Source organism: Phyllobates terribilis, unplaced genomic scaffold (genome assembly GCF_046119375.1).
Source record: "Phyllobates terribilis strain yellow unplaced genomic scaffold, ASM4611937v1 Scaffold_7__3_contigs__length_470593459, whole genome shotgun sequence".
NCBI lineage: Eukaryota > Metazoa > Chordata > Amphibia > Anura > Dendrobatidae > Phyllobates > Phyllobates terribilis.
Genome location: NW_027362767.1, coordinates 385511336 through 385521949, shown reverse-complemented (window position 1 = coordinate 385521949; position 10614 = coordinate 385511336). Strand labels below are relative to the sequence as shown.

At 46.5% G+C, this 10614-nt stretch overlaps 1 protein-coding gene across 1 annotated transcript in view; it reads right to left on the bottom strand.

The window, feature by feature from the left end:
* Positions 1–1733: 1733 nt before the first annotated feature.
* LOC141155530 (estrogen-related receptor gamma-like) overlaps positions 1734–10614 on the bottom strand; it is a 69180-nt gene continuing 60299 nt past the window's right edge. Inside the window, exon 9 of the mRNA XM_073642396.1 lies at positions 1734–3039. Coding sequence (XP_073498497.1) covers positions 2795–3039 — 245 coding nt within the window. The 3' untranslated portion in view covers positions 1734–2794. The remainder of the gene's footprint in view (positions 3040–10614) is intronic.

Below are 10614 nucleotides of genomic sequence, written 5' to 3'. Positions count from 1 at the left end.
ACACAGGGCGGAGAACAGCTGGCTGGGGTGGGCAGGAGGCCAGAGAGATGTGATTGACAGGTCTCTTCTTATGTACACTCGATCATGCAGGGCGGATCACAGCTGGCTGGGGGGGGGCAGGAGGCCAGAGAGATTTGATTGACAGGTCTCTCTTTATGTACACCTGATCACACAGGGCGGAGAACAGCTGGCTGGGGTGGGCAGGAGGCCAGAGAGATGTGATTGACAGGTCTCTTCTTATGTACACTCAATCACGAGAGTGATCACGTGAGAAAAGCTGTCTGAATTCGTATCCTCAGCTATGCAGATGAAGCTCAAGCACATCCATCAGCCATACATGTTATCTGGCAAAGAGACCATTACTTAATATTTAAAGTGCCCAATTCTTTGAGGAGTTTGGAAGAATTGACATTACAAGGTTCATGTTTAATTTACTACTTAGTGTTTTGAGTGAGAAAGATGGAAGGGATAACAATTAGGGGTGCATTCACTTTTTTTGTATTCCGTGATATGTGTTTGTTCACTGATGATGGCACCCCTAGAAAGAAAATTCATCCTAAAACAGGAGGCGCGGATATTAAAAAAAAAAGGGGGACAACAATCATCCCTCCTCGTTTCCTGCCCTCATGAGGATCCAGGGGAGCTCTTTTTAAGACCAAGGAATACTTTAGAGCCGGAGCCTCCCATAATTCACCTACTCCACAATAGGATCATGCCCCAGTGGAAGCCTCCTTAGTAGTTGTTGCCCAGTCTACCTTCCGATTTTCTGGAGTAGCAGGTGTGGCAATGCTTATAGGTTGTCGTCCTCTGATGTGTTGTCAGTCAGCTGGATCAGCCTTTTGTTAGAAAGCCATTGACAGTAACATAAGTGCACACATACAATAAAGGAAGCAGTGACCCCATTTTTGCAAAGACTGGACCCAGCCAATTCCCTGATGTTGGACGTCCAATTTCATTTTATACTGGGCACCAGTGGGATACTAAAGCTGGCAAACACATTAGATGAATGTTGAACAAACTTGATGATTTCAGTATGACTGTTTATAGGGTTTTTCCACCTTCCCCCTACCCCACCCATGGGGAAGGGTCATTTATGTTGCATTACTTCCCTCTCCCCATTGAGTACATGCATGTGTGTTGGGGCTAGAATAAATAGCTGGCAGCTTGCTGCTTTTGAAAGTGTATAGAAAGCTTTAGGGCTTGTTGACTTGCTGCGGAAAAACAACAGCTTTTTACACTACCAACAAAATGAATGAGATTTCTGAAATCTCATGCACATTCTGTTTTATTGTTTTCTTTGCAGATTTGAACCATCAAAGTGTTTTGCAAATCTGCAGCCTGTGAATTCGTTCAGACTTTTTACAGCATTTTTCACCATTTCAAATGAATGAGAAAAAAACGCATTAAAAATATGCAAAAACATGGCAAAAAGTGGCAACACTCTAGTTTGTGTGCATCTACCCTTAGGCTAGTTTCATACATCCATGTTTAATGGTCCCAGTACAGACCGCAATGTACCAACTGGCCGTGGGTCTCCTGACCCGGACTCAACAGACTATGTATGTCTATGAGGTTGTTGAATTCAGCTCAGGACACCCATGGTTAAGTCTGAACTTGGACAATGAAACGAGAATATGTGAGACCGGCCTTAGACTGATGTTGAGTTATGACATGTTGGCCCTGTCCCATTTGTGGCCAGTTGTCTTACCAATTGTTCACATATTTTTGCTGCCAGTGAGTGAGGAGATGACAATTGCACAAATAGCAAACATTTTAGTTCCATAAACATTGAGAAAAAAAAATTTCGGCTTCAATTCGAGCACCAGTATTTCTATTTTACACATTTTTCTGTATAGAATGATGCAAGAAATTAAATTACAGGGGCTATCCGAATCCTTTTTTTGCCTAATATGGCTAAACACTTATCGGCAAGTAGTTGCTAACTACCTCCCTCGTCCTTCTGCAGACACTTTGGCTCCCTGTGATATCACGTTGACAGAGCAGTTCCTTCTCTTCAACTCTACTCTTGACAGGGTGTCACTGCTGACATCATGCTGATTAACAACCAGCTCCTCGCAGTTAGGCAGCGGAGAGCCGGCTGGCAATCAACATGACGGGCAGTGACTCTCCGTCGACAGAACACAGTGGAAAAGAAGGAATTGCTCTGTCTACATGACATCACAGGAAGCGGGAGAAGCGGCCATGAACACTCTGAGCTGGGAGAGATCGTCACAGGGCAGAACAAGCAGGCAGCTAGCAACTAACTATCAATTAGTGCTTAGCCCATAGAGAAAATATGAAAAAGTCCTGAATAACCCCTTTAAGTATCACATATTATACAAACTGCATTATTGGACACATACAATGGACATTAACAAGGGATAAAGATCTAACGAGACACAAAGCACATTTTTGCACACTTGAATATTCTGGTGGCACAGCCCAAAGCCCATTGTTCATGAGAACATTGAAACCTGATAGTGCTAGAATATGTATACTACACATCACATCTTCATACAGATGCAAAGAAATGAGCGTACAGTACGATCTTCAGTCCCTCTAGAAGTTTTTATCTAGACTTGATCCTTACAGAGTTGCTATGCTCCAGTTTTGTATCTTGAAAACAGCAATAGTCTCTCGTTAACATATCATCCAATGTGTCTTCCAGGCCTCGAAAATCTCTGACCATAGTTAATCTCACATAAATGTTTGTAGATATTGATGCTTTTGTGAAGCTGCTATGTGGTGTCCACATATGAATAGGATTCACATTCTCTTGTTGGAGCCTGAGCAGTCACATCTTGGCATCCAGCATTTCCAAGAAAAGTTTGTGCATGGGGATCCTCCCTTCAAGCCGGATCTGGCAGAAAGTGCGGACAGCTTCATTTGCCGTCTGACGGAGTAGTGGTAAAGTCATGAGAAGCTTGCCCGATCGGTGGGGATCCTCAGCGTGTTGCTCCCTCTCGTAGTCCTGTAGAGCCTCGTGAAGACGATCTTGAAGGTGCAGGACCGACTCCACGTTCTCGATACTACTTGAATCTGAATAAGAAATAAAGAATGGTCAAATGTCAACCCAGAAGAAGAAGAATCACAGATCGCTCTGTCATTAAAAGGTTGTCCAACTCTTTCTGGAGTCCAGGAGGTTTTTCCTATTTCTTGAACGCCCATGGACTCTCTGGGAGAGTTGGAAAGTATGGGTAATAGTCAATGACTCAAAAAGACAGCCCCTTTTAGGGATATGTACACAGAGAAGGGGGTTCTCGCCTCTTTTAGGTTGGATTCGTACATCTGTACTTGGACCACAATAGCCGGCCCCACAGCGGGTCTCCTGACCTGCAATAACCGCTTCAAACAGAATATTCCTAGTAAGTAGTGATGAGCGAGCACTAAAATGCTCAGGTACTCATTGTTCAAATCGAGCAAATTGAAATGCTCGAGTGCTCGGACCGAGTAACGAGCCCAATGTAAGTCTATGGGAAACTCGAGCATTTTTCAGGCGGCTCCCCCCGGCGGTCTGCAGAGGGCTTAAAAATAGACAAAATTGATGGGAACAGTGCTCAAATGACATGGGAACAACATAGGGAAGACTCCTGGAAGCATCTCTGACTCCCAGGTCACTGCTGTCAACAACGTGGTCAGAGTATTACGCCACTTTTACGGACTCACATTAAAACATACAAAAACGAAACCAAAATGGATTTTCCTGGGAAATATGTTAATAAACATCCTTTCCAGGGTAATGACTTGTATATAAGGCAAAATAAATAAGCAAAAACAAAAATGCTCCTCCACACCTTGGACTATGTTCACACGTAGCGTTTTTGATGCACTTTTGCATTGCTTTCAACTAAGACAAATGCATTCACCGGGAAATGTCATTTTAACATTTTACAGCCTTATCTGGCCATGTGGTGTGTGACATGGGAACAGCATTGGGAAGACCCCTGGGGCTGGAAGCATCTCTGACTCCCAGGGCACTGCCTAAAACTGTGGTCATCTCATCAGACGTGATCCTATATTACTGTGGTAATAGCACAGACATTTTTGGAAACGTGACAAATCTTAAACTCCATTTAAAATGGGCAAGGTGTGTGTCAAGGGACGGGGAAGTGAACGTTATGGTGATGGTGATAGTGCACGCAGAGTCCGTGGGCAAGATGAAATTGTGCCTGCTGAGGGAGCACAACAAACATTCAAGTCATATCAAACTACCTTCCTGTCCCAATTTCTAGGGGGCCGCAGTACACCACTATTGAAGCCAGAGCAATGTGAAAAGGTTGTTGGTTGGATAGCAGATAATGCTTCCAGTTACTTTGCCACCACCGCACCACCCTCTCTTCCACATGGTCAAGTCTCAGTAGATGTGAGTCTGGATCACATTATTATTATTACTTTATCGCCATTTATTCCATGGCGCTTTACATGTGAAATAGAGGTATACATCGCAAAAACAATTACAATAATCTTGAACAAAAATGTGACAACGACTGTTACAGGAGAGGAGAGGACCCTGCCCGCGAGGGCTCAGTCTACAAGGCATGGGTGAGGATACAGTAAGTGAGGATAGAGCTGGTCTTGCAGCGGTATGGTGGAGCGAGGGTTACTGCAGGTTGTAAGCATGTCGTAAGAGGTGGGTCTTCAGCTTCCTTTTAAAAGGTTTCAACAGTAGGCGAGAGTCAGAAATGTTGAGGTAGAGAGTTCCACAGAAGGGAGGATGCACGGGAGAAATCTTGTATGTGATTATGGGAAGAGGAGATAAGAGGGGAGTAGAGAAGGAGATCTTGTGAGGATCGGAGGTTGCGTGCAGGTAAGTACCGGGAGACTAGGTCACAGATGTATGGAGGAGACAGGTTGTGGATAGAATTCCAATCCAAGGTTAGGGTTTTGAACTGGAGTGTGGGCAATGGGGAGCCAGTGAAGGGATTGACAGAGAGAAGAGGCCAGGGAATAGCAAGGGGACAGGTGGATTGGTCGGACAACAGAGTTTAGGATAGATTTGAGGAATGCAAGCGTGTTAGAAAGGAGGCCACAGAGCAGGAGGTTGCAGTTGTCGAGAAGGGAGATGATGAGCGCGTGCACTAGTGTTTTTGTAGATTTGTGGTTGAGGAATGTGCGGATCCGGGAGATTTTTTTTTACTTGGAGTCGGCATCTTCCTCACCCTGATCCGGTTTCCTCCCACCATTCCAAGTGCCCTGAGACAACTGATCCCATACTTGGACACTTCGAAGAGCTGTTTTGTTAATCGTTCCATTTATAGATTCTGGCCTCTCGCTCTGTCCGCTTGGAAGTGGAAAGAGCTTGGATATGTGGTTTGAAGGAGAGATTAGAGTCCAGGGTTACCCCAAGAGCTGTTCACTTTTCCATCGATAAATTTGGGCCTCTCGACCGGCCAGCTTCGAGCAGGGCAACATAAAATCACATGTAGCGATTTGAGGAGCCATCGTCACCCGAAGGTGACGGTGAGAAAGTGCAAATACTGTCGCAAGAGGTGGATAATGATGAGATACAATGGAAAGAAAGTCAGGAGGAGGACCAGGGTGTGGAAGTGGAAAACGAAGAGGTGGACGATGAAGTCACTAACACAACCCGGCAAGGGAACATGTAGAGTGAGGACATCAGCACACAGGAGGAGGGAGGCGAAGCACCGCAACAGGCAGGAACAAGCAGTGTGGTGGCCACAGACACAAGGTGGGCAAGCGCTCCCCGGAACACCAACACGACGGAAGTTGCCAGTACAACTGTTAGGTCTTCCCGAGTCTGGTTCTTTTTTAAAGACTGCTTAGATAACCCCAAAAAGGACATTTGCAACATCTGCCAGGCCAGCATCAGCAAGAGCACCAAAACTACCAGCCTGACCACCACCAGCATGCTCAGGCACATGACAGCAAAGCACCTGGCAAGCTGGGCCAAATACCAAGGTGCAGAAACAGTGTCTACAGGTGACACCACTGCCTCTTCCTCTGTTGTGCATGCACGCCAATCCCCTGTCCATGGCACATGCGAAGATGCCTCACACCCTGCACCTGTCATTGCAGATTCCAACCATCACCGTCCACGTCCTTGTCCCTTTGCAGCGTTCAGTTGTTCTTACCACAGTTCTTGGAATGCAAGCACAAGTATGCAGCCAGCCACCCACTCACCCACAGGCCGCAATACTAAACAGACACATTTCTGGACTGCTTGCACTGGAAATGTTGCCTTTTAGGCTCGTGGAGGCGGAAGCTTTTCACAACCTCATGCCTGCGGCGGCCGGGTGTCCATACTCGGTCCCCAGCCGCCAGTATTTCTCCCGGTATCGTCTCCGCCTTCTACAAGCCCCTGCTCACTCTGGCACCCTACAGACAATGTGTGTTCTCTCTCTGATGTGCTGCGACATATGTGGTGCTCTCCACTTACTTCAGACCATCCAGTCGAGTCTGTCTCCAGGTATTTCTCTTCTGGAATCAGGGCAACAATAAATTCAGAGGACATGAGGTTCTTAACCATAACTGGGACTTTACTTGGGGAAGAGAAATATGTACAATATTTACAGGCAGATATAATGGATAAGGCCCAACGCGTTGTCATCTTTCCCACAGGTACTGGAAACAACGTCAGCCCTGGTTCCATCTTTAAGTGAAGCATCTCTGTTGCTCTATTCTCTAGGCCTAGCGAATCTTCCTCATCAGTGACAGTATATCCGGATCCTAGTTCTCCCCACGTCCTAGCCTTGAGTCCTAGCTTCTTTTGCAGCCTGCAGACAGAATGTGCCCCCGGGTCCTCAATACCTCTGTTGAGTTTCTCCGGCTGGATAAGAGGACTCTTGTGGAGGGAATCTTCACTCTGGTGATCCTACTGTCTGGGGTATGGGGCCTACGTCTGCCCTTGCAGCCAGTTATAAGAAGTCTGTCTGGCCTGTCCCAGGCACTACACAACACTGACTCATCACTTCCTGCTTCTGGAAACTAAGCAGAGATTTTCCTAATGTACCCACCCTCTATGGGCTGTCCTCACACACAATTGAACCCTTCACTGTCTGCAATACTACTGGCAGACTTAACCTGACATCTGAACCCAGGACAGTGGCATCTTGTGGCTGGTTACCAGTACTACAGCCCACAAGTAAATATATCAGAAACAAAGCTTTATTCACATTCTATGCTCGATCATGGTACTAGGTTCACCATCTACTCTACTGGCTGGATTATCATAGCTAACCCCTTAACTGGACCAAACTGCAGCCCAGAGAGATTTAATTACCGGGACCATTCTCATTTAACTTTTTCAGTGCCATAGGGAAGCTACGTCCTTCCCCACTACTACAGTTGGATCATCCATCTCCTTAGCTTTTTGTTACTTGGAATGCAAGCACAAGTATGACAGGCCGCAATACTAAACTGACACATTTCTGGACTGCTTGCTTGCACTCTAAATGTTGCCTTTTAGGCTCGTGGAGGCGGAAACTTTTCACAACCTCATGCCAGCGGCGGCTGGGCGTCCATACTCGGTCCCCAACCGCCACTATTTCTCCCGGTATCATCTCCGCCTTTCACAAGCGTGGGTCCCAGAAAATTAACCGTGCCCTTTCCAGTGCACTTAAGTGGGAAGGACCGCCTAACCACAAACACGTGGACAAGTGATTGTGGCCAGGGACGGTACATATCACTGACGCATTCCACTGGGTTAATATTGTGGAAGCCGGGACCCAGTGGGACCCTGGGATGGAACATGTCCTCCCGACGCAGAGGATTGCGGGCCCTGGGTCAATCAGGGTTACCCCTACATTCTACAGATCCTGCACCACCTCCTCCTCTTCAGCCTCCTTCTCCATCACTTGATTCATTTTTTCAGGACAAAGTCCAGATTATTTACTTAAACTTCGTGTGTGGCAATAACAATAAGCAGGACTTAATGCTTAGGTGACAAACCGCACACCGTTGCAGAGTTGTTGAAAGCTATATCAGAGAACCTTGTGTCAGCTCTGAAGCTAGGCAAGCTCACACATGTACCATGCCTGGCCCATATGCTCAACTTAGTGGTTCTGCAGTTTCTCAAAATCTACACGGATCTGACTGATCTGCTTGTGAAAGTACGCCGCATGTGAGCCCATTTTAGAAAGTCAGCTACAGCTTCCGCCGCCCTGGCAGGGCCTCAGCAGCATTTGCAGCTTTCAGCTCACCAACTGGTGTGCGATCTGACTATGCGTTGGAAATCAATGTTGCCGATGTTTGGAATGATTTTGAGCAGCAGAGAGTGGTTGTTGAGTACTGGCTTCAACACGTCCATCGGCATTCAGGTCAGCCTCTGCACATAAGAGCTGATGAGTGGGCATGGATGTCTGACATCTGTGCCCTCCTCCAAAACTTTGAGGACTCCACCAAGATGGTGAGCAGCGATGACGCCATAATTAGTGTCACCATCCCGCTTCTCTGTCTACTGAAATGCTCTCTGCTCACAATTAAAGAGGAGGCATTGCAGGCGGAGCAAGGAACTGTACAAGGTGATGCTACCCAGCCCAGCCTCATCTCAGTGTGGATTGAGTTTTAATGAGGAGGATGAGGAAGAGAACATAGACAGTAAAATTCTTGGTGAGAACAGGGAAGTCTTGGCTGTTGGCAGTCTGGCACACAAGGCCGACTTTATGTTCCCCTGCCTTTACTGTGACCATTGCGTTGTACGCATTTTGGGCATTACAGAAAACTGGCACGGCACGAGAAAATTCTTGGAGCCGGAGCAGTGAGATTCTGATTAAGGAGGATGTCAGCCTTAGATCAGTTGCAGAACGGAGGGCACAGGAGGGGCAATAGACAGAAATGAGGGAAGAGATATAGGCCGGTGCAGAACTGTGGACAGCTTGGTGGGTGAGAGAGATGAGTTAGTATTGTATTCTGTAGTGATTGTTTAACCTAACCCGTGCAATGAATGGCACAGGGTAGAGGCGTCGGTGAAGCGGCTTGATAGAAATGCGACCCTGGCTGCTGCATTCAGAAGGGATTGGAGAGGAGACAGTTTGTTTAGAGGGAGACCGATTAGAAGAGAGTTGCACTAGTGAATAAGAGTGACAGTAAGAGTTTTTGCAGTTTCATGGTGAGAAAAGGTCGACTTCTGGAGAAGTTTTTAAGGTGCAGGTGATATGAGCGAGTAAGTGATTTTCCAAGTTGAATAAAGGAAAGTTGTGTGTCAAATATGACTCCAAGATAGCAGGCGTGCCGAGTGGAAGTTATGGTGGCAGCACCTAAAGGAAATCGCAAAGTCAGGTATAGGTAGGTTAATAGAGGGAGGAAACCGAAGGAGTTCATTTTGGGAGATATTAAGATCAGGCTCTTGTTGAAGAATTATAACAAAAACAAATTCCCATCTGACAAAGCTGGCGGCAGAGGTCACAGTCAGACAGTTCATTGGACAACCAAGGAGTACAAGCGAGGAAGACACAAACCAGATGCGGCAGAGGCAGGAGAACGCTGTCAAAGGTCTGGGACAGTTTTCTCAGACCCTCCCAGCGCCCAGGCCCTGATAGACGGGGTACTCTGACAAGGAGGGAAAAGTTTTGGAAGATGCAAGCTGGACATGTGGCATGAACTGTCTTTCTACGCCTTGGAGGTCCTGGGCGCTAGTGTTTTGTCAGACAGTTTTTAGTGCCGCCGGGGGCACTATAACTGATAAAACTGATAGGCGCATCCGCCTGTCAACTGAAAATGCTGACAGACTGACTCTTATAAAAATGAACAAGGGCTGAATTGGGCCAGACTTCTCAACACCAGCAGATGATAGAATCAAACAAACTCAAATCCAGTGGATATTTTTTGGGGGGTCTATTCCCATGCACCTCTTCACCACCATACATGGGTATACCCTTCAGGAATTATTCTATTTTATGTCGCCCTCCTCCTTCTCCTCATCCTCCACCACTATATCACCAGGGAGACCGTGATGCAATACCCACATAATCTTTTAAGGGTATTTCTGATTAGAGATGAGCAAATATTTCAATATTAGTTTCGGATTACAATTGCCGTTTTTGTAATATTCGCCAATGTAATTGTCGAATATTCACCGAACATTGTCAAGCGCCATTGGATTCAATGGGTGCCAAAACCAAACTTATACACAACACCTTCAAATGAGACCAAAAGCTTCCAAAACACATCAATTTAGGGGCAGTCACCAGGAAAGTGCCATCAATTGACCCAGAGTACAAGTAGTATAATTATTATTATTCATTATTATAGCACCATTTATTCCATTGCGCTTTACATGTGAAAAGAAGTCACTGACTGGTACAAGAGCAGAGAGGACCCTGCCCGTGAGGGCACACAAACAGTCTATAAGGGATGGGTGAGGATACAGTAGGTGAGGGTACAACTGGTCGTGCAGCGGTGGAGAGAGGGTTACTGCAGGTTGTAGGCTTGTCGGCAGAGGTGGGTCTTCAGCTTCAGTTTAAAGGTTTCAACAGTAGACGAGAGTCTGATATGTTGGGGTACACAGTTCAAGAGTAGAAGGGATGCACAGGAAAAATCTTGTATGCGATTGTGGGAAGAGGAGAGAAGACGGGAGTAGAGAAGGAGATCTTGTGAGGATCGGAGGTTGCGTGCTGGTATGTACCGGGAGACTAGGTCACAGATATATGGAGCAGA